The 24933-nt window shown below is 38.2% G+C and overlaps 1 protein-coding gene across 1 annotated transcript in view; it reads left to right on the forward strand.

Moving 5' to 3' along the window:
* Positions 1–311: 311 nt before the first annotated feature.
* The window catches only part of npffr2a (neuropeptide FF receptor 2a), a 37422-nt gene continuing 12800 nt past the window's right edge, over positions 312–24933 (forward strand). Inside the window, exons 1-2 of the mRNA XM_042000697.1 lie at positions 312–471; positions 12116–12450. Of these exons, the coding sequence (XP_041856631.1) occupies positions 12123–12450 (328 nt within the window). The 5' untranslated portion in view covers positions 312–471; positions 12116–12122. The remainder of the gene's footprint in view (positions 472–12115; positions 12451–24933) is intronic.

Here is a 24933-nt window from a genome sequence, read left to right on the forward strand (position 1 = left end):
GCAAAGATAACTTTATTTTTTAAATAGATCTGTAGTGCTCAGTTGCTTTGAGCTGCGCGTTCTCAGACCATCTGTAGCCTTCCCTCTCACTTTTAGCTTTGACTTTTAATAGCAGCCTCTTGACATTTCAGAGCTAGCAGCTGGAAGAGATCAGAGGGGAATATAGTATCATTGAACCATTAGCCTGCTCAGCCAGCTCTAATCCCACCCCTTCTCTCGCGACGTCACCCGCATCAAGTACGGATGGATTCGACGGTAAATCCCTCATTTGCGCTCTGAGCTGCAGGCTGCGCGCATCCAGTTCACATGAAACCGGACTGATACTGACTGTACACACAGAGTAGGAGCGGGGCCACTTTTTCTCCCCCACTCTGGTCATTTCTGTGCTTTTGATCTATGCTTAATTCAAAGGAAAGTGGACATTTACTTTTCCTCAGAGCACACTGCCCATTGTCATTGGACACAAACCAGGTAAGACAACTTTCAGTCAATCCTAACACAACGAAAACTCTTTTAAATCGCAGCTAATAAATTCAGACTAGGTAGGAAACGATCTCTAATTAACATTTTTAAATGACTAAATATTTTGGGTCGAAAGGAGACTTTTGTCCTCGCTGTGAGGAGGGCTTTCAGGTCGGTCATTAGATGATGTGCGCACCCACCTTGTTCTCCGTCCAATTTATTTTGTGCCGCTGTGGCGCACAGATCGCTTGGTCACAGACGCGTCTTTGTCCAGGGGTGCTCAGTCAAGCGTGTTCTCGTGCAGGCAGCCCCCTCAAAGTCTGCACCCAGTTTCACAATGGCGCAATTTGACGAGCAAAGTTCCCAGCAGGTCAAATCATTCAAAGCGCATTAACAAAAGCATGTGTGTGTGCAGCGACTGTTGCGTGCCTGATGGATGGAGTATCCATTACTTTTAGTAGGAAACTTGAGATTTTATTAACAGAATCTCAACTGAAATTAGTCAAACCTTGCTGTTAGCTTCTAAACCTCTCATTGGTTTGGTTGAACATTTTCATCATGATGCTGAGCTGGAGCATGAAATTCAAACATGTCAGTCATTTAAATTATTTTAAAAAGCAAACTGAAACAGGAGAGACATCAGGTCCAGTCACTACAGACTTACACTGGGTGGCTTAGCTCATAATCATATTCAGGTTATTAGCTGTGATCATGATGCTAATTAGACTGAAGTACCGTGATGACATGATGAAATGAGGAGCATGCTGATGACGGAGAGAGGTTCTCTGCAGACATAAGTCAGAGGGGGCACCACTAAGGTCAGTGGCCCTGTCCTGGGTTGGATTAGTTTAATGACTGCTAAGGAGAAGTTCATTAACACTGGTTGATGAAATTTAACTGTGTCAAATGTGTCACTCTGAAAAACAAGCTGTGCATCCCTGCAGTCTGAATGTTTAACTCCAGCAGGCTGTGCTGCTGAAAGACGCTCCTGATAAGAATGCGAATTGGAGGATTGTGATCCTATCATCAAGAAGCAAAGAGGGCTGAACGTGTATACAGACTGCTGCTCGCTGATATTTGTGACATTTCCACAGCTTTGAGTGTAATAAGCAGTGTTAAGGATAAGAGTTGCTGTACATTTCTTTTTAAAATTAATTTCCCTTTATTCAGAAAGCCTCTGAAAACATATTCAGATCTTGCAGCACAGAGGATGAAAACTTAACTATGTTTGTTGTAAAATGTAATGAGAGGAGGTACTAACACTGCACATAACTGACTCATGTCATCACAATTCTGCAGTGCTCTGGACTGTTGGAGGAAAAAAAAAACTGGCCTTCAGTAATTTCAACTTTCCTGTTATTTTTCAAATAATATATTTCTAAATTTATATAGCTTTAGTTGGATCTGACAAAAACTATAAATACATGAGAAGCACAAACCTTCATAAGCACACCGATTACAGCTGATTTGGTGCATTTAAACCATGAAAACGACACGCTAGTAAATAATTACCTTTTTAAATTAAAAGCGGCTGTTGTGCGAGACCAACTCCAAATCTGACTAATGCCACAAAGTCTCATTGATCACAAACTGAACGTGTGACTCAGAGAAATACTGCAGCTCTGCCACGTTCTTTGGGCTAACTCTAGTCACTGAAAATCCAATTTTAAACCATCACCAGCCTTCAGTTTACTGTCTGCAATGATGGATGCATGAGGTATTATTTTTATATTTTTCTTTCTTTCTTTTTTTTTGTTTTGTTTCAGTGGGAAAGTGATAATTGGATTTGGTATTCGACCTGTTTTGTAGATCTTCTCCTCCTGCCTGTGAAACACTGGTGTTAAATCTACATACTGCAAGCATATAGTGCATCATGTCATGAAATACATGTTTTATAACATAGCTTGCATGCACTTTATGTGCCCATTCATATTTAATTCAGATCTATTTTTATTAATTAGATGTAAAAATGAGCCTAGAGTGACTTCACATATGGTGAGATTCATCATCAAAGTTTAGAAATTGATCCTGACCTGGAGGGATTTATACTGGCATCCTAGCTGAGAAAGAGAAAGGGAAACCTTCTTTAATCAGAATAGCTGCTGAAGGAAATTTTCATTTGTTCCAAAGGGACACCATTACACACTGTCACAGCAGCTGCTGTGATCTGATGCAAATCTTTGCTCTTTAAGTTTACAGCTGCAGATATTATCAGAGCTCTTTATCTGCAGTTGCCTGGAAAAAAATTCACTTTGAAGCAGTTACAAGCCTCATCAAGAGATGTTGTGGTTCATATTGTATTTACATTTCTGGATCCCTGTTGTCCAATCAGAAATACAGAAACATCTATTTTCAGAATTTTCTGAATGTGGCATTTTAAACAGTGAAAGCAGAGTTTGCGAATGGAGACAAAACTGTGAATCAAATTACTCTGCTGAAAGATTTGTAATCTGTTTTCAATTAGACCGCTTAATGATGCACTCAACTTACCAATTATCACACACATTTTCTTGATTTCACAATTAATTGCCGCACAATTAATACAGTTATATTACAATTAATACATTGTAAAGATCCCTCAGTATTGTCACTTCCCATAAAGGATTATGTCCGAACTATATTGGGAGATCAGTACGTGTGCACAAACAAAAAGAGAGTTACACCAGATCCAACATGTTAGTGCATGTGTTTGTTTTTGTTCTGTGTCAGTTGTAGAAGAGGTGTGGGAAAAGTTATTCCCCCCAAACAAATGGATTAATACATCAGTGCAGGATTGTTTTAGTTATATATATAAAAACAAGTTGTGATGTGGAGGATGGCTCACCAGCCTGTAAAGCAGCTGAGAAAAAGCTGCAATAAAAGGAGGAAAAGCATCCAATATGTTTGACCACCTGCAGGATAACCGCCAGCTTGGTACGCTAAAATAAAGGCAAATGTTTAGTAACTGGGTTAAATGACATTAATGGTTACATAGCATAAAATTGAAATAAAACATTATTGTGTCATTTACATTTTTACAGAGTTAAGTGGCGCCACTAAACATTACATCACACAGGTGGAAAAAAAACACAAAAATTGAAACAAAAAATAAAAAAGTGAAAACTTCTGATGGATGGTTTCACTGATGAAACAAAATTGACTTGCCGTGAGATCAGTGCACTTTTTTTTGTCATCAGTGTGCAGCTAGGGCTGCTAGAATTCAAAAGCTAGCTAGCTGCTTCGTCCTGGGTTTTTAAAATATTCTCTAGTGAGGTTCAGAAGAAAAGTTCAGAAACATTTTCATAATGAAATTTTACAGAAGAAGCTTCCCAAGTCCATGTAGAGGTCCTGCAGCCTTTTCCATCTGTTTTCTTGGAAAAAAAATCCAGAGTTAATATGTAAGCAAGGCAAGTTTATTTGTATAGCACGTTTCATGTACAAGACAATTCAAGGTACTTTACATAAAACATTAAAAGCATTACAGTGAGGTGCATGAAGCATTAAAAATACATTAAAAACAAACTTAAATAAAAACGGAAAAAGCTTAAATGAAATAGATAAAATGCAAGAACGGACTACATCTCTCGGCTGGCCTGGGAACCCCTCGGGATCCCTCTGGATGAGCTGGTGAATGTGGCTGGGGAGAGGGAAGTCTGGATTTCCCTGTGGCCCCCCTCAACCCGACTTCGGATAAGCGGCAGAAAATGGATGGATAGACGGAAAATGCAAGAATTAAAAGTTCCCATGTGAGGAATTAAGTTGTTTATATGTTTGATTAAAGGCTACAAATAGAAACCTAGATTTAAAACTTTCAGCAGACCTGCTGTTTTCTGGGAGTTTGTTCCTCCAGGACAGAGAACCAGGGCGGACAATTGATCGCTGTGAGCGGGCCCCATTTATCAAATAAATTTCGACTTTATAAGAGGACAAGTTCCAGATTAATAATTCAATATTTGATCCATGTTGAAGCAGAATAGGTATAGAATACAATACTTTTCTTCTACAATTGGAAAATAAAAACACTGAAAATTGGATCCAGCAGATATCAGATGTAACAGGACAGATTTAACAGAAACTTTAAATTTATGAACATTTAATTTATGAATAACAAAGTCAATTTAGTCATTTCAACCAATAAGCAGACCTTAGAGTTAAATGACAGACTGTCTCAGGTCGAGATCAGTTCATCTAAACAGCAACATTGTGTGAGAGACGTTTGGATCCATGGATCAAATTTTCAAAAAATAACAAACGGTCAGCACAGTGCAGATGTTTCCATCAGGCTCAGGCCGCTAAACAAACTTCCACATACCAACCAAAGAGGAACCGTGGTGGAATACTTAGTAAGCTACTAACCTGCACAAGTTTACATAAGTTCGCCTTAGAGAAAGGCAACTAGAATTCAACCCCCCATAGACTCCCATGTTAAAAAGACCAACTTAACAGCAGAAATAAACATGTTTAAAGCCTGGCAAAAAAAAAAACAAAACAAAAAAACAAAAACAGTTTTAGGATTATTAGGTCAAGTTTACCTTCATGACAACTGTGAGGGGGGTGAATGTTTTCTAATTATTACTGCATATTATTGCATTATTAGGGGCGTGTCCTTCAGATGGACAGGCATCCAATATCCACGGCAAGAAGGGAGAGTGCCTTCCTCCATTAGGTGGTTAGCTACCGTTAGCTCCGGGGTAGTTCTTAGCTACAGGCAGCTTGGAGTTTGATGGTAAAAATCATCCACCCCCACCTTCACAGTCCCCCTCTCAGCTCCACCTCTTTGCCCATTTTTGGATTTTCCGGGATGACGACACGCATGAAGCTGCCAAGATGGCGATGGTGGGAATTGCCCAAAGAGCTTCAATCTACCTCACCTACGGGTGACGTCACGGAGGCTCGGTCCATCTTTCATATACATTCTATGATCTCGACACATTGCAAACTTCTGGAAGGGGTTTATGCTTGCTGTGTGACATTTCTTCACAGTATCATTAGATCGTTTTCTTATGCCCATTGTCCAAAAGTGTCAGTGTTCTACTACTTTATTGAAGCTAAGTGATGACTTCGCGCCAAATATCACGATAACGAATATCACGAAAAAATGTATTATGTTCTTTAAGTTATCGCGGGATTTGGCGATTACATGCACACATAGATTAAATACACAAACACACACAACTGGCAAACATCTCGGGAGATAAGTTTTCTTAGTGCAACAAAGCACATATAGGAACTGATTCTTCCTTTGATTTAGTATTTAGAATTTAGAAGATTTAGACCAATATAAAAATAACTGTTAAAAATGATTTAGACCAATATAAAATAACTGTTAAAAATGATTTTGAAAAGTATATAAGTAAGGGATAATGCCTGACGAGGTGTCCATTACCATAAATTAATGGACGATGCGGAGGCGTGAACCGTCCGACACGAAGTGGAGGACTGAGGACGGTTTCCGCTCTAACACAGAATCTGCAGCTCGGTCGGTCAGCTGTTGTATTAGACCTGATCAGTGGATTGCTGGGGCCTGCCCGTAGCGTCTGGATTTGACCCTGATGACCTGAGGGATCTGGTTGTATTGATTGTATTTTGGTCCGAAATCATTCAGTGCTTTGTAAACTAACAGCAGGATTTTGAAGTCAATTCTTTGACAGACAGGAAGCCAGTGTAAAGATCTTCCAGTCTGATAGACTTCTTAGGGAAACCTGTAAGGACAGCATGACAGTAGTCTCGTCTACTGAAGATAAATGCATGCATTCTAAATCCTGCTGAGTCATCAGTCCTTTAATCCTCGGTATGTTCTTTAAGTGATAACAGGCTGACTTCACAACTGACATAATGTAACTGCTAAAATTCAGGTCTCAGACCAGGACAAGATTTCTGGCTTGGTTATTAGTTTTGATCTTAGCTGTTTGAAGCTGAGTACTTACTTTTAATCTTTCTTCCTTGGCTCCAGAAACTATTATTTCAGTTTTGTTTTTATTTAACTGAAGGTAGTTCTGGCACATCCAATCTTAAATTTGATTGACGCAGTTGATCAGAATTTGGGACTGTAATCTTATGGTGAAATGGTTATGTATGGTTATGGTTATGGCTAGGTTGTCCATTTTATATAACTTGGATGTCAGCTGGTTATGCAAGAAACACAGAAATTTAGGTCATGGCCCTCTGAGCTATAGCTGTTATTTGTTTTATGGTCACCTGGGGCCTCATTTATCAAGCTTACGTAGGTACAAATAACGGCGTACGCCTAAATATAGTCAACTTTTGGGATTTATGAAAACCAAACTTGATGGGAAAATGTTCTTACCTCCACGCAAAGTCTGACCCAGGTGTAGGCACAGAATCTAGCAAAAAGGGAAACGGCAACACCAACGGCACAGAATAAAATCAAGGAAATGCTGTGAAATGTGAGACATTTGTGCACAATCCACTAATACCTTTCATACCACATGTTAGATATGAAAGCTCTTTGCAGAAATAAATAAAGATGCACATTTGATATTCATTCTCTTATGAGTGTACACATTAGGAGAAAAACAATAGGAATGTCAGAAAAAAGGGAGATGATATTAATAAGAACCCCTCCACTAAAATATGTTCTGTCATTGTGAAACAAAACTTCCATGTTAAAAAATCCATCCAGCTAAATAAAGTGGACAGTCTGCTGCCAGCATGTCAGAAAGTCATTCAGCAGAGCGGGACGCAGACTGGAGGCTGGAGAAGTGATGCAACGCAAATGAAACACACAAGAAGTGGATTTTCTTATATTTATTTATTCTTACGCAATGCTTTTTTATTGTTGTCCCAATTTCTGTCCAGATGGTCTTTATTTCCCACAGCTCCTTGGCCACCTTGTTAAAAGCGGTGATTTTGTCCCTCTGCACCGCCCACCCACCTGGAGCACCCAGCAAATAGAAAGAAATATTATTTAACACTAAATAAACTGCTATCAGTCTCAGATGTATCTGTACATATTTATTTTATAAATTAAAACAAATGACTAAATTACTGGCATCAGTACTGTCATTTAGCTGCTTTTCTGTGGCGCTGCTCTGTGTGACGCTGTGGGATTCGTACTTTGGTCTCCCACATGACAGACGGATGCTCTACCGACTGAGATATCCAGCTGCATATTCTAATTACCTCTGGCATGTCTTGTGTTCTCATACTGCAGTGACAGCATCTGTCACCTGCTGCCACGTGTGCCCGCTTTAGAACTGATTCTGATTTATAAAAGGAAACAGGTGTAGGACGTGCATGTGCAGCATTTCCTTTTTGCGCCACAAACGCCACCTGTAGTTTGCTTTGCTACGCACAGTTTGATAAATGAGGCCCCAGATATCTAAATCACCAGATTTATATGTTCATAACAGATGTTCTAATAGTTAAAAGCTGCTAAAGTCAAAATTTGCAGCTTAGAGGGAAGTCCTTTGCAAAATACATTATGCATTTGTATTCACAACACACCTCAAGCTTGTAAGAAAATCAATGAGAACTTTCAGTAGTTTGTTTCCAAAACATGTCCATCCTCTTCCCAACTTGTCACATACTGATGCTTGGTTAGGAGCACTCTACAGCTGCTTATTCCTTCTGCAGTGATAAGTGTTATTGTTGCAGGGTCATTAACAAATAAAACAAGCCAGGAGAGGACAAGATTTGAAGAGAAACTCAATCTTGATCTGATGAAATAACATAAAGAAGGAGATCAGAAACTTTTAGACAGTGAAGCTGATTGTGAAGAAGGTAAGGTCTGCCACTGAGGACATCCAGGAAAACAGATGGATGTCTACCAGCTTAAACAAGACCCAAATCAGTTTCTTTTAGCCTCACAAGCAGCAAAGAAGAGGATGATTCTAAACAGACCACAAACTGGGAATCATAGGATTTATTTGAAAATCCCCTGAAAATCCCAACCTACCACACCAAAAAAGAGCACCTTCAAATTCTCTTCAAAGGATTATCCTCCTACTTACTCTGCAGACAAATTTAATACCAGAATTGGTTTATTTAGATTTTCACGTTAATTAAAGCATGACACAAGAAAATCCTACACCCTCTGCAAATTCCCCAGACGTAGGTGAGAATGATTCTCAATACTCTGGATGTTGGTTTAAATCCACATTCAGTTTTCTCACAGAGACAAAAACATGATGAAATTTTTGTCAAGAAAGCAGAAAAACAGGGGGTGTCATTGTGATTTGGGGCAAAAACCAAGTCAATAACACCGACTTTTACCAACACATGACATAATACAAGTGAATCTCTCAAAATAAACCAAAAGAGATGGTATCAGAGGTTAAAGTTTGGAAAAATAACTGGATTTTCTGTACAATAAAACCCCCCACATGGCATCCATTCATAATGCACCCAAAGTTACGTACATTTATTGAGGACCCTGCATGCAGACTGAGTCAATATCAACATATGCTGAACTTTTCATGAAACCAGTTTTGTCATCACTACCTGCATGCATGTACCATAACATTAATGTGTCAAACAAGATTTTGAAGCTGGAAAACATGGTCACAGAGACAACAGTTGAATTCCACCAGAAAAGGATTTTAACTTTAAATCTAACTTGTAAGGATGACATAATCTAGGAGTGTTGAATTTAATATTTTATACAATGCATTGTGATGCAGACGTTGACGATTCTGCATCAATGCAGCAAACAAAACAATCAATCAAAGAAATGCACTGTATGTATTCTGCCACTGCTTGCATGTGTGATGTAATCTAGCCTGCGGCAAAAGCTTGGCACATCCAAGGCTAAATCTGTTTTGAAACCTTCACTTAGGAAAACTGTAAAACTAAGCAAATATATAGAAAATACCTCAGTATCGTATTGGAAATACATTCATTGTCTCAGGAAATAAGGTAAGATTACACAGGGAAATGTATAAAAATCAATAAGTTAGCTTAATGTATGTTAACGTATTTATGTAATCTTGTTGGACCTGACCGAAGGGGACAAAGAAAAGGAGAATAATGAAGAGAAGTAAAATGAAATAAGAAAAAAGGAATAGGAAACAAGATAAACAAGAGACACGCGTCCAAGGTAACACCAGACAACCAACTGCTACACCTGTACAGAAACACAACAAGGAATTTCCTACAGATTTTACAGGTGGACTAAGCTGACAAGCATCAGGAGTTCCTAAAAAATAACCAAGACAGCATACAAAGTACTCTGTGTGCGTGCAAATCATTGTTGTTATCATCTGCCAAATATGAAAATTGAAAATACATGAAAATATGACATTTACTTTGGGTATGTCTTTTTAGACATTTTTTCTGAAAATATGGCTGGAGCTTAAAGGGTTAAATATGTTTGACTCCCTAAATAAGACTAAAAAGCAGAAACTCTGGTGTTTTGAAGGTCAGTGTCTCTCATAAAGGCATTTTAAAGGTACAGTGTGTAAGAATTACTGACATCTAGTGGTAAAGATGGGCATAGAAATTACCTCAAAATCCAAGCACAGTTGTTACTGGACGGTGGCCATCAGTGGCCAAAATTCTTCCAAACATGTTTAGATGTGTGAGTGGATCCAGTGGCCTCAGCTGCAGCGATGACTGCACTACAGGTAACTACTTCAACATTGTGTTGATGTGTAGTGTTTTCTTCTAACTGCCTTACAAGGTTATCACAAACAGTGCTCTAGTACTTGTCAAACTAAGCTGGTGCTGCAGTTTTAAAGCTCAGAGGTGTTCACTTTACACACAGACTTGTTTGTCCACTCAGAGACACCGTAATAAAAATTATGTTAAAAATATGGCAGCTGCTACATATGCTGACCCACGGCAAGTAGATATAAATGGCTCATTTTAAGATTTATTTTAGTAAAGTGATTAGATACCAAGAGAAAAAAGTTTTTTAATGATAAATTTTTCTGTCATTGACCTCTGATTTTGTTACATGCAGCAACTTAAAGTTGGATCTGAAAAACAAACAGACAAAAAAAAAAAAAAAAACTTTCCTTGCTGCGGCTGCTACGTTACTAAGAAACCCTGTACGTTAAAAAGTAACACTTTGCATTAAACACCAAATTCAACACACCCCTGAACAAGCTTTGATATCTTGAGTTGGAAGTGACTTACTTTTTCAGACTGTCAGCAAACTTGGAAAATGGTTCTCAGCATTTTTTTCTTTTCTTTAGACAAAATAAGAATCAACATGTTTTTAATAAATGGCTGAGACAACAGTTAATAATATAGTAACAACAGTGAACTTGTCAAAATTTGTAACAATAATGGGATACCAAGCTCCTACTGTGGCATTACATACCCAAACCAAGTGATAGAGATGGCTCAGATGGTTTTTTCCCATGAATATGAATGTTTTCATTAAAGTTTCTGAAACTGAATGGTGAAGCAGGCAGTTTAAGCAGGCAGGTTTCAGCAGGAAACCATTATAGTGAAAGTGAGCTCAAGGCATTGGGGACTTCTCATTGCTCTTACTTTATTTGAAGACTGTTGAGTCACAATGCTTGCTGGAGAGCTGTGATCACTGCTAAATGGTGTAGTAGAAAAAGGAATGTTTAATCTCAAACAGAGATCCTTGAAGTGTAATGATTTTAATCACTACACTGAATTTTTGTGCTTTGACTTGCACATTTTTTCATAAGATTGTTTTTTTTGTCCTCACTTCAACATATAAATCTGCTACTGACACACAAAAACATGTAATATAGTCATTGGATTTAATTGCTCCCACTTCTGGAACTGTGTGTTATTTTTAAAGCAAAGTAATATATGAAGAGCTCAGATGATTTTAATATAAGATTTAATAAATGAAACCAGTGCTGTTTCTGATGGAAACAGTGGGCCATTTCATACACATGCTGCAAAAACCAAGTAGTACTCAGAGTTGTAGCTGTGCTGCACGACATTTTTATATTAAGACAAGGCATGACAACATGTGAAACATCAGTGCTGTCAGTTCTGTTTACAGTCACCACAGGCAAATGTTTCCCCAGAAAATACTTAAATGAAAGCACTGTTGACTGCCTGTCCAGCATCAAGTAAATATTTATAGGGTTTATAGTAGGGAAGGAGCAGGAAATTGATGATATGACATTTGATATTTACTCCTGAATCTTAGGACACTTCCTACGAAGTAATATCCACTTCCACAGATAGCATGGTTCATCTGGAGCAGAGTAAATGCTCATTTGCACTCTGGTCTGAACCAAATATGAAAACTCTGGTCTGCTTGAAAACTTGAGGGTCTCTGTTCAAGATTCAAAATTCAAGATTAATAAACTTTATTGCCATGCCACGCTTTCACGTGAAGTGGTACAAAATTGTGTACTGTGGTTCTGATACTGCAGACAATTAGAACAGAATAAATATGACAGAATAACTAAGATAATAAATAATTACGAATAAGAGTGTAATTAAGTATAAACACAGTATTTGAAGCATTAATGTGCCTGTGTGAATTGTAGCATGGTATTCTCCATGTCTGGTGATAGAATTAGCTTATTCCACAATCAGAAATTTAATCAGTCAGTTTGAAACTTTCTGCAGCAAAATGTTGAATTTATGCATTGATCATATTAATAATATCAATCATATAAAAAAATGCCAGAATAATAAAAACTCTGCCGTCCTGATCTTCTCAGTATTTTCATTGTTTTCACATTAAATCATCTCATTTTCTTTCATTTTCCAGGTTTAAAATGAACGAAGCTCTTGAGAACAACTTGACTCAACTGTATGACAACTGGACGTTTTACAACTCCTCCGTGGAGTACGTCGTACCCAAGAACAACATCACCTATGTTGGATTTTACCTGCATCAGCCGTCCACCGCGGCCATCTTCATCGTGTCCTACCTGCTGATCTTTCTGGTGTGCATGGTGGGAAATGGAGTGGTGTGCTTCATCGTGCTGAGGAGCAAAAACATGTGGACCGTTACCAATTTGTTCATCCTAAACCTGGCTGTCAGTGACCTCCTGGTCGGGATTTTCTGTATGCCCACAACACTTCTGGACAACATAATTACAGGTGAGCCGACAGGTGAATCTGAAACTCTGACTGAGCTGTTTGATTGTTGCCTGAGCCAAAGCTTGGAAATGTTTAACCAAGTCGGCAGAGTAGTTGTGATGGTAGAACCTTACTACTTTCTCCAGATTTAAATATTTCAACAACTATGTTTAATTTACTTCACATTATGCAACAAAATGCCATAAAACCATTTTGTTGTTTTTTTTGTTTGTTTGTTTGTTTGTTTTTTAGATTTTAGGTCAATGTGAACAATGCAGGCTACGTATTACTGTAAAATACTGTATATAAAACGATAAATGCGAATTAGTCCATTACGGTTTGTGGGTAAGCTGGAGCCTATCCCAGCATTTCTAGGAGGTGAGAGGCAGGTACACCCTGGACAGGTCACTAGTCCATCGCAGGGCCAACACAGAAAGGGACAAACACTTATATAGCACTTTTATCCAAAGCTTTACATGTCATATTCACCCATTCACACACTGATGGCGGAAGCTGCCATGCAAGGTGCTCAAACACAACCCATCAGAAGGAATTAGGTGTTCGGTGTCTTGCTCGGGGACACCTTGACATGAGCTCACTCTCACTCCTAGGGAGAATTTAGAGTGAATTAACCTAACATGCATGTCTTTGGATGGTGGGAGGAAGTCGGTGTACCTGGAGATAACCCACACATACATGGGGAGAACATGCAAACTACACACAGAAAGGCCACTGTCCCCCAGGTTCAAACCCGCCCCCACCCGAAGCTCGAACCAGTGACCTTCTTGCTGTGAGGCTGCGGTGCTAACCACCACACCACCACCATGCAGCCATATTTCCTGGAAAATCTAAAAACAGTATTGTGAAAAGTGACCTGTACTTGATCAAGATTTTATTAATTGCTGGAATAGTTGAACATTGTTGCAGAAATATACACAGTTGAATAAACACTCATATTCTCAGACTAAAAGAAGATATTTTTGTTGACAAGTAGAAAAAAATAGACATTATATGTCACCAAAGAAAAGAAAAAAAAGGCATGCATTTAAATCCTCTGCTCAGTATCTGTGGTGCTTACTGCAAGGAGGATGAACTGCAAAGACCGGGTTGGTCAGGGTGTAAAGTACAGATTTTCCTCAGTAGTGGGATTGTATTTCAAATGGCTAAAAAAGTTATCAGAGCATACTGTGTTATATTTTATTCTAATGTAAAGGAGGAACTTCATTCCAGTCCAGTATTGCAATTATAATATTTACAATTTTAAACTGTAACAAAGACATAGATAATGTAGAAACACCTGCTGCACAGAGAATTATTTTCAAACCATGTTTTTTTTTTGTTTTTTGTTTTTTTATAGTCTTAAAATGAATAATTTGCAGTGTTGCATGCATAATCTCTGAGTGCAGATTATGTTCCAATGAGGCTAATCTTTCTAAGCGGTCCAGTGGTTCCAGGCTCAGCCAGTTTTCTCTTGTTTAGCAGCAACTTTTCCCAGAGACTGACAAATGGAGGGAAAGGACTCTTGGCTATTTAGTATTTGCAAAATGTTTTCCTTCTTCTTGTTATAGCAACATTTTAGGATTAACACAGTTAAAAACCACCCCAGCTCCATGCACTGTTGATGGTTCTTAACTGTGAGAGATATTAAGATATCTGATTGCCATTAAGCTAAACTCTGAAGTTGAGGTTTAGTACAACAGATGAACAAAGCCTGCACAAACTCCTCTAACGAGGGATTATCATCATTTCTGAACGGTTTATTTAGCTCAGAGATGAAAGAAGCAGCTAAGGTTGTCAGGTAAATGACCTAATCCTGATAATCAACAGATCTGCTTGTTTGTGACTTCATGCTAATCTCTGCTGCTCTTGGTAAACCTCTTTGATCATGACTGATAGAAGCTGGCTGTGCCTGTGTTTGTAGTGCTGCATTAGCTCACCTGCAGAACTGACCACCTGCAGGGTCCATGCTTTCTGGATTGCAACCACATGGTAATTTGCTCACCATTGTAAATCTGGCCCCAGCAGCCCTGTTTGGCAAGTCTTCAGAGCACCGTGTGAATCTGGGTTACTGGATATTCTCAGTTTCCTAAGCTTGGTGTTTGTGTTTGTTTATGAACTTTGAACTGTGATCACAAACCATCTGCATACCAGATCTCATGGCACCCCTCCTCTTTTCTCATTGACATTCTCCTCTACCTTCTTTCTTTTCTTCTAGTCATTCTGATTTTGTTCACTGTCCTGTCACTAACACATTTTTTTACTTTTAGTCACTTTGATTTAATTTCTCTCCTCATTCAGCTGCACTTTGTTCAGGAAGTAGCATGTCAACGACCCCACGCTAAAGCTAGCACACAGAGAATCGATGAGCCGATTCTAGGCTCTCTTGGGACCCAGGACGAAGTTTCACAGTAGCCCCTCCAACAAGTGTTTATTGACCTTTTATCATGATACTGTATACTTAAAACAATGGTAATATGATAACATTATCTTTAAAGACGTTGTTGCAGCATTAAATTCTTCAGTTACAACTATTGAATGTTCTACTGAAGTCTTCATTATTTACTGTTGTCATTTAATTAAACAGGGAAAAAAGATTTAATGTAGTTTAAATACAGCTGTGCTTCTCAAACTTTTCAAGCTACAACCCCCAAGATAACATACGTTGTTGTTTGCGACCCCCCCCCCCACGCAATGACTTAGTGATTAAATGTGCCATGTATCAGATGGGTCATATTGCAGCATCCTCTAAATGTAAGGCTGGAAAACTGTCAGAGTCTTCATCAATAAGGAGAATAAAGAAGATTTTGGTGGTTCATCACTATGACAAAATCAGCTTCTCTCATGTAAATAATGTAAAATTTCAGATTTTTAATATGGCATGTGTAACTTTGTTGTTTATGGTTTGTTTTATTTATTAGTTTTATTTGTATTTTATTTTATTTTATATTTTAATCTGTTTATTCTTTTAATAATTGTTTGTTGTTTTTAAACTGTTTTAAAAACAATGAACAGTTATTTCATTTTATTATTTAGTTCCCTGTTGATTCTTGTATTTTCTGGGTTGCTTGTCAATTTATGTACAGCACTTTTGTTTCAGTGGTAGTTGTTTTAAAGGGCTTTATAAATAAAGCTGAGTTTAGTTATGCATTAATGTTTTCAAAAATTAAGGCTCAAATTTCAAAGATTTATCTTTTCATTAATGTTTTTTTTTTTTTTTTTGACAGCCCTGCTAAAAATCCCAAACTTATTTTATAAATGTAGGCTATATATTTTTTACAATTATCTGGCAACCACCTGAAATCATCTTGCGACTCCCATGGGGGTCCCAACCCCCAATTTGAGAACCACTGCAATACAGAAGATTTAACTACATACTAAAACTTGTGTTATGATTCTTTAGGATTAAATTTACATCTAATAATATTCCTTGGCTATAAATTCCTTGGCTTAACACATAAAAGCTTTACAGCTTAACTGAACTCAGCTTTAACTTAATATTGTCCAAAGTATCTGTTTTTATTTTCAGCCGCGTGACAACCAGCTACTCTACAGGAGGACAGACTGAGCTGCTCTGAGCTAAATTAGCTTGCGTATAAAGTACCACTGTCTTGGTCTCATTTAGGCTCTTCCTGTTTTGTCATCTTCCTTTTCTCACTGCTGGATAGAAAACTTCTGTTCAGTTTGATAAATCTGCTCTCACCTGTTTGTTTACATAAGATGCTCCATTACTCTGGTAAGACCTAGAGGTGGACGGGGGCCCTTTAGGGACATCTGCACTGGTTGACCACTGTCATTGCAAACTCTCCACATTGTCACTCTGTCTTGATTTAAAGTTGGCTGGCCCTGGGAAATGCTTGGTGCCTCCATCTAGCTCGAGGCCCCAAGCATTTGCCTGACATGCCTGTTGGCAAGCAGCGCCTCTGGATGCATGATCATGGAATAATGTTCATGGGAAAAGTAGTGAAAGCTCTCCCAAGACCAGTAACCAAAATGATTAGCTTCATTCATCACCCGCCAAACTGACCAGTGAGTTATATTTATACCTGACAAATTGAATTGAATTTAATCATACATTATATATATAAAATGGACATGGCTTTTGGGGTTTAATATATTGAAGCAAATACAGACAAACCTATAAAACTCTCTAGGAAAATTACCCCTAATATGATTTCTACACCTTTTTAATTATTGAATGTGTTAAAGTTTTTTTTCAACACATCACCCTGCAGGGTGTTTAAGCTCGTGACTGACATTGTGTTCTCTGGTTCTCAGTCAGATCCATCACTTGCCTTGATGCAGCTTATATTTTATTTTCCACAGGGCAATTTTTTAATTTATTTATTTCTATTTTTGCATTAACATGAAGAACTTTAAATTCCACCTCTCCAAATAAATCTTAAAAGCTTAAGCTGATGTTTTTTCAGTGGAATGACAAGAGCAGGGGCTGAACGAGTTATCATGGATGAGATGGGAAATCCTGCAAACACCGGGGACGTTTAAACTTGGTGCTACTTTGACTTGACAGCTGGCTCCTGATGACACAAACCTCACATGATATCTAAAGGGTAGCAGAGGGCTTCAGATTCTTCATGCGTGCACAAGCTGCGGGGCAATTTTTATTATTTCTCTTTGAAAACTAAGAGAAAAGCTTGATCAGATATTGTAATAATTACACATTATTACATTTTTAGTTTATTGAAATCCAGGCCAGGGCTTTCAAATAGAAACAGCTTTAATATTAAAAGAAAATACTGTATTTTCTCGCAAGCATTTTTGTTGTGACGTTTTGTTTTATATAAATCATTGTGGAGTGCAGCTGAAGGAAACAAATAATAAAAGAAAAACCCGGAAAGCATGTTCTGACATAAACCAACCAAACCTCATATAAATGAAAAAAGACTTTTACACAGTGACTGTGGAATAAATAAACCAGCTTATTCATGCACTGTGATTAATTTCAAAGGGAGACACTTAATTTACCCACTGGTGTCGATAAATGTGTCTGAAAAACAACAAAACAGTCCAGCTACAGTGTCTGAACAATAACATGTATAAGGCATCAGAAACAAACAAAATAGAAGACTCATTACTGTCAGAATTAGGATTATGTCAAACGCTGACATAGTTAGAGGGAATCCAGCTGGCTGGAATGCTTTGTGTGTTTAAATCCCTGCTGTCATGATATAATCCTGAAATATGCAGAACAGCTTGCAGCTACCAGAAGTAAACAGAACAACATCTGATTAGCTTTGCAGCAGATTAATGCATTTTAAGGGAATATTTTAGAGTCACAGGAGCAAAATCTGCTGCATTGTGAAGCCAATTTACTGGAGAGTTAAGTGCAAGCTTGTAAAAATGAAAATGAGGAAGTAGAAAATTTGTTAATACCAAACTTGTAACAATTAACTCCCCTCACGCTGAGCTGAAATATTTATTTATTCAGTAAAGAAGCCTGAAGAAAGCTTACTCCACAGTGTGGCTTATGAGACAACTTCAAAGAAATTCTTCAAGTGAATTGTGTTGCGTAGGAGGCTGAGTCCAAATACAAACAATAGCTTTTTCTTTTTTATTTCCAAACATTTCAGTTCTTCTACTGTAATAGAAGGAAGAAAATTTAAATCTATGTACAGTTTTGGTGCCTTTGCAGATTTTTTTGAGTGTCATGGGAGTGGACCCAAATGCAAGACAGAAGCGATGGTCTCTAAGGATGTTAGTTAATCAAACTGAGGCGTGAATAAAGGAAAACAACAGCAAATCTGCTGGGAAAACCACTAGCAACATGGAGGAGAAACATGAAATTATTCACCTGAAAATCTGGGCCCTTGTTTGGAATAGATTTCTGCTTATTTAGTGTGTAGGAGCCTTTTTATGCTTAAAATATACTTAATGTGCATAAGACAGAATTTAGTATAAGAACAGGGAAGCTGAAGGCATCGCTGGTATCACAGTGTCAGAATAATAATAATAATAATGGCTTTGTTAGCTTTCTTTTCTTTGAACAGAGCACTTCATCATGAGTTCATCTCAGTGGGTTGAAAGAAAGATCCTGTTGGATTTCTGCTGTGATTTGGGATCTATGTGGCAGCGTTAGACTAAAAGTGCAAAAGCCATTGTGATGCATGACCAACTGGGGCTTTTTTGTGACTGACGTGAAGTGGGAGACAAATTGAGAGTTTCACAGCAGGATTATACCATCACTCCTCTGAGTCCAAAAGATATTCTGTTCTCTGAAATCAGATGAGATCTGCTACACCGGTAGTTTGTGTCCAGAGGTTCTGTTGAGTTCTGTTGTGTTTCGTTTTGTGTTTTTACACCTCATCTATGTCCCGTCACACAATTTTTATTATTAAACCAAGCCATTTCTTTTTTATTGTTTTCTGATTTCCTCTGAGCCTACATCCTTTCATGAGTGTAAAATACATTGGTGTTGCCTCATGCATGAAATGCAGCATATAAATAGATAACAGGACTTAAATGGCTGAATTAAAACTAATGTTTGTCAGGCTTCAGCCTCAGCAGTAATAATTTCCTCTTCTTTGTTTTCCTCCTCTCTATCACAGTCCCTCAGATTTCTGAAGGGAGGTGTTTTTACTACATACGGCTAATTCATAGGATTACTGGATGCAAATTACATTTAAACGAGTGCAAGCATGATGGTTTGGAACAAGTGGGATGTATCAAAAGTTCATATTTATTAATGTGTGTTTGACTGGTCAATGCAAAAAAACCCATGATCACATAAAACTTCTACAAGCAGCACTCATGTTGTTTGTGCTTTACGTAAGTTTCCTCAGTTGCTAGATTCCCGAGCATCCTGTCCCAAAGTGGCGCTAACACACTGGTTCATGCTTTTGTTACAAACAAGATGGAGTACAGCAGTCAGATCTTGGCTTGGAGTCCTTTAATTCCCAGAACATCTTTCAGATGATCCAGAACTCTGCAACCGGAGTACTGATCTGTTGAGAGAGACCACATTTCTCCAGTTTTAGCCTCTAAACTCTGCATCCATGTAAGGTTTAGAAATCTCATCACACACAAAGGCCTAACAGTAAAAACTGGGTTTTACTTTTGTTGTGATTTTGTGGCGGGTAGAATCTGACATCTTGCTTTATTGGTATTTGTTTGTCTTTGTTTGGTTTCTATCCATTTTTTGTAAACGTGACATCCTGCTGAATTAATTCTTTTTACGAGCTGTGGTACATTTCTTCTTTTTAAATTGAAATTTTTCTTACCTCGCTGTGTTTGTCCTGTTTTTTAAGCTTCTTGTCTTTGAAAAGGTACTATTTACAGAAAATTTACACCTTTGACATAAAACAGTGTAGGAGGGAGAAATCTGACTAAAAAAATCATGATTTACCCAAATATGAGTAGTCTATTCAGACAAAAGGGGACACTTGCATGAATCCATGCAGCTGCTTGCTGTGCAGATAAAAAGCAGTTATAGTGCCTGAAATGAGTTCATGGTTTCTGTGTCACGTCGGATCCATGTAGCTTTATTTTACAAACAGCAGTCCCTGAAATCCCTGCAGATCCTTTCTCATTTCTTTCTATTCCATTTTGTATTCATTCGTGACTCCTTTGACAAATAGACCACAAGACTAATTAAGATGATCTGCAATATAAAAACACACTCATTAAAACAGAAAAGGATTTGTAGTGCTGCAGTCAGCTATTGATCACAAGCCATTTTCTGCACAAAACTGAGCCACAAGATTTTAATCAAATGCTTTTTTAAAGTAAATTTTGTCCTGACTGTAATTTGGGTAACCAGGATGTGAGTGACAAACACATTAGGCTAAACTTTCTGGGGATCATGAATTATTCACAGTATCTTATCAGGAGCGTCCAGAAAACACACTCAGTGTTTACATTTTCCTGAGACGGAGCTGCTGCAGGGCGTGACTGTTTGCATCATGTATCCTGTCAGTGGTCATGACTGCCAACAGGGCTGTCATTTAAAAAGAGTTGCACTATTATTAGTCAAAACACCAGTACAACCAAAAGACATTGAAGTAACAAAGCCCTGAAAATAAGAATGAAACATCAATGATTAATACATCTAATTATCTTTTCACAGAATAATTCATTATGCTTTGGCGTGACTGAAGTCCAAAGATAAATAAAATATGACGGCGTGTCCATGCTGCAGACCTTGTTTTACCCAGCAGGCTGATGCACACACAGTCAAATGACATGTTGGGTCAGAAGTGGGAAGACACTCACATACTGCGAATCTCCAAAAACGTTGTGACTTTGACTTCTTTCCAGTATTTCAACAAATACTGTTGACATGTCTTTATGATGTTTATGATGTAAATACATTCATATGAAGATCAGTGCATATGAAAAATGGTCAGAATATAAATTTCCACCTACATGCAAGAATAAGGACATAGTTATATTTCCATCTTTGCTTTCTAGGCTCCATGAAACTCTTCTTGTTGCTTCTGCTTTTCCTCTCTGACACTCTAGACAAAGCTGGTAGTGTTTATTTTACACATACATTTAACTGAAATTTCAGTTTGCAGCAAAATACTGAGTTACTTGGCAGCGATGGTTTAATTAGCATTGTGTGAGCTGATCTGGCAACAACAAAAGTAAAATATAAAAATAATTTATTTATAAATTTGCACATTTCAACTTTTTAATGACTAATATATGCTGAGTACTTTGATGTGAAGCTATTTTCTCTTCATATCCACATTTGACTGAATGAACGTGCATCATTATGCATCTGAACAAAATGGTTTTTTTTCTGACCTTGGCAGTGGCCAACTCTGAAACTGTCACAGAAAGCAGAAAAGCATCAGTGTGGAGTAAAGTATAGTCCATGTTTACTCTGTTTCCGTCGTGTCATGGGATTTCAGCGATATATGAATATGAAATATTTTAATAAAATCTATAAAATATTAAACTTCAGGGACAAAATTTCCTGAGGCCTTAAGGAAACGTCTGTGACATGCTTTTGAGTTAAGTTGAGTTGATTTGAATTAAGTTTGGGAAAAAAAGCTGAATTGAACTGAGTTGAGATGTTTTTGTTTTGTTTGTTTATTGCAAAACATAAAAAACAAAAATTTAATGTGAAAAATGTTTTTCCTCTTCAGCATCCTTTGAAAGTCTTACCAGGACGGATCCTTTGATAGGCGGACAGCCAGGAAATGAAATAACTCCACACGGTTCAGCGGCTCCCCGTTAATGGAGCGTAGATCTGTATTCTGATTCATCTCCACCTGAGACGAAAACCAACAGCAGTTGTGTCATCAGGGAATTTGATTATGGTTTTGGATGAGGGAACAGGTGTCCAGTCATTAATGAGGATGTGTGAGGGCCTAGTTTGAGATGCCGGTAGTGATTTATCAAAAAGTCCTTGATCTAGGTGCAGGTACTCGGGGCTGCCTCTTAAGAAACTGTTCCCAGGTACAGCTTGAGAGTGCACACAGTAAATAGCTTGAGAGCTCAGAGCACACACTGAGATGATAGAAAAATACTTCACAGGCAATTGTACTTTTGGACACCTCCATCTTCTCTCCTTTTCATTTGGTCCAGCTGGTAAGCTACTAATCCCTCTTATAGCTACCGTCTTGTTATGAGCTGTGTTTAGAAAGTAAAGGCTGCTGGCTGGTAAATAACACCTTTCTCCTTCACATATTAGCTCCATAAACATTGAACTTCGCTGTCAGTTCTATTTTTTTGTTAAGCTTTTTAGCTGCAAACATGAAGAATTGTTGCTTATAAGACCAGTATTTTCCCAGTAGTGTTTTGATAAAGCTAAAAGTGAAATTGGAGCAGAAATTCCCAGAGCTTAAAGTACTCCCTCTTTCCACCTCAGCACCATCAGTTAAGTGTAAGTGCTGCTTGGTCATTTAATATCTACAAATGTCACACCCTTCCAATTGCTCTTTTTGTACTAGGCTTACATCATACTGTTGCCACCTTGGTTCTGGTTTTTAACTATACTGGGGTAGCCCAGAAAGAAAGGTCTGATACTACTTTGTTATTTTTAATATTTAGAGTGCTGTGTGTGTTATATACTGAATTTGTATTAGAAGCAGTTTAACGCAGTCCTGCAGGTTTTAGATGTTTCCCTTCTCCAACACATCATTTTTAAATCAAATTGATCCAACAGCTTATCAAGTTGCCAATTTTTTCCCAGATAATTTTATTATGTCCTGCTGTAACGTCTTTATCAAACATTTGAATAGTTTACAAGTGAAAAGATGCCATTTTTATTGTTACAGTAAATCACAGAATATTAATGTTGTACTTGCATATTTCCCATGTTATGAAGCAATAGTCCTCCCAGTTTGCTACATTTCACTTTCTATATATATATATATATATATATATATATATATATACATATGTGTGTGTGTAAGGGATAATGCCTGACGAGGTGGCCATTATCATACTTAATGGACGACGTGGAGGCGTGAACCAGAAACAAAAAAATATTAAATAAATTATTATTATTATGTTAATGTTGTTTTTTACCGGTAAAATCGTAAGTTTTTCACAAGAAGCGGCAGAGTGGACTATTTCGTTGTGATGCGTTGCCAAGGTAACCGGCTCTGACACGGAACCTGCAGCTCAGTTGGCCGCAGACGTGACACAAACATTTCAGAGGGCGGGTGCAGCTCTTACAGCTTGTGTGTGTCCAGAGGATGATGCAACATTTTGTTTCAAACAGTCAAAGTCCACAGATAGTTTTCTTCATGTTCAATAAGCCTGCAGCCTGGCGTCTGAGTTACTGTTGCCACGGTTACCAACTACCATTTAGTCAGCGCAATCATTTACAGCAATAAGGCTATTTGGCCGGAACTTCTTTTATAGGTGTCTATTATCACTTTTTAATGGACACCCTCCAGCCAATCAGAATCGAGTATTCACCCAGACCATATATGTATGACAGATGATTCACTGTGGCAACCCCTGAAGGGACAAGCTGAAAGGAAAGAAGAAGATATATTAGAATTTCATTCTTTTATTTCATCTAATTAATGTTTTGAATTGTCGGAAACATTTCTGTAGCATAAATAAAAAAAAAAAATAGGGTGGAAATGTACTGAACCAAAATATAAAATACCCACATTTTGAGTTTTATTCTTTTTTATTGTACCAACATTCTCATTTTATTGTATTTTGTATTCCTTCCTCACCGGCCTAGGGACTACGGATGCAAATTAGCTTATAGATGATCATTAATATGCACTGTCTATATTAAAAAACTAATAAACAAATAAATAAAAGAAATACTGAGAACTTTTAAGTCTGATTATATTTAGTATACATGCACTTAGAGAATAAAGATCTTCAGGCAGAAGAAGAAAGAATAAAAAAGAATATGGTGAAACAAACAGGAAAAAACATAAAAACACTCAATGAAAGCTGCACAGGGAACTCTTGCTGGAAGCTCAACAGAACGGCACTTCTTAAATCTGAGCAAAGTGGAAGTAAAGAGGTCAAACCGAGTCAACTGCAGTTTGCAAAAAGGCACATTAAAGATTTAGAGACCAGAAGGCAACAGACTTGTTGGTGTCACGGAGATCAGAATTGAGCTCACTCAGCTGGAACACAAAGGACTCTGTCAATCATGAAATGGGACGAACTCATCAGCTTTCTCCCAGCAGCCCATCAGGAAGCTTTTGGATGACAGCCGCATGTTATGTGGTGCTTTTACTGGCAGGGTGACACAGAGAGAGGTTCGGTGACATCTGAATAACCGACAGTACACACTCTAATCCTGCTTTTCCATTTCAGTTTCAGACACTTTTTTTCCGGTTGATTGTCAGAACGGATTCATGTCCATCATAATCTATCAAGCTTCCTGCAGACATGATGCAACATCTTGGATTTGACTCACCTGTGAACATCTTGAGGTCTTAATGAGCATCTCCATCCATGGGTGTGCAGCTTGACTCTATCACGCTTGTGCCTGGTGTCATGGTAGACAACCAGCTGACCTTTAGATTTGCTCTTTACAACATCAGGAGGATCAGACCCTACCTGACTTAACACACGGCACAGCTACTGGTCCAGGCTCTGGTCATTTAACGCATTGACTACTGCAACTCTTTACTGGCTGGCATGTCTGCATGCTCAGTTAAACCTCTGCAGATGATCCAGAACGCAGCAGCACGTCTGGTCTTCAACCAGCCCAAAAGAGCTCATGTCACTCTGCTGCTAATCGCTCTTCACTAGCTTCCAGTTGCAGCACGCATCAAATTCAGAGCTCTGCTTCTGGCTTACAAAACAATAACCCAAACGGCTCCGGGCTACCTTCACTCCTTAATCCAGAGCTACACTCCCTCTCGACAGTTATGCTCTGCCAGCAGAAGACACCTAGTGCTCCCACCACAACGTGATGCAAAATCAGTAGCTAGACTCTTCTCCTCTGTTGTCCCCCGGTGGTGGAACAATCTACCAAACTCTGTCTGATCCGCAGAGTCCTTATCCACTTTTAAAAGCAAGCTAAAGACTATGTTGTTTAAGGAGCATTTCCAC

Source organism: Melanotaenia boesemani, chromosome 11, assembly GCF_017639745.1.
Source record: "Melanotaenia boesemani isolate fMelBoe1 chromosome 11, fMelBoe1.pri, whole genome shotgun sequence".
NCBI classification, from domain to species: Eukaryota; Metazoa; Chordata; class Actinopteri; order Atheriniformes; family Melanotaeniidae; genus Melanotaenia; species Melanotaenia boesemani.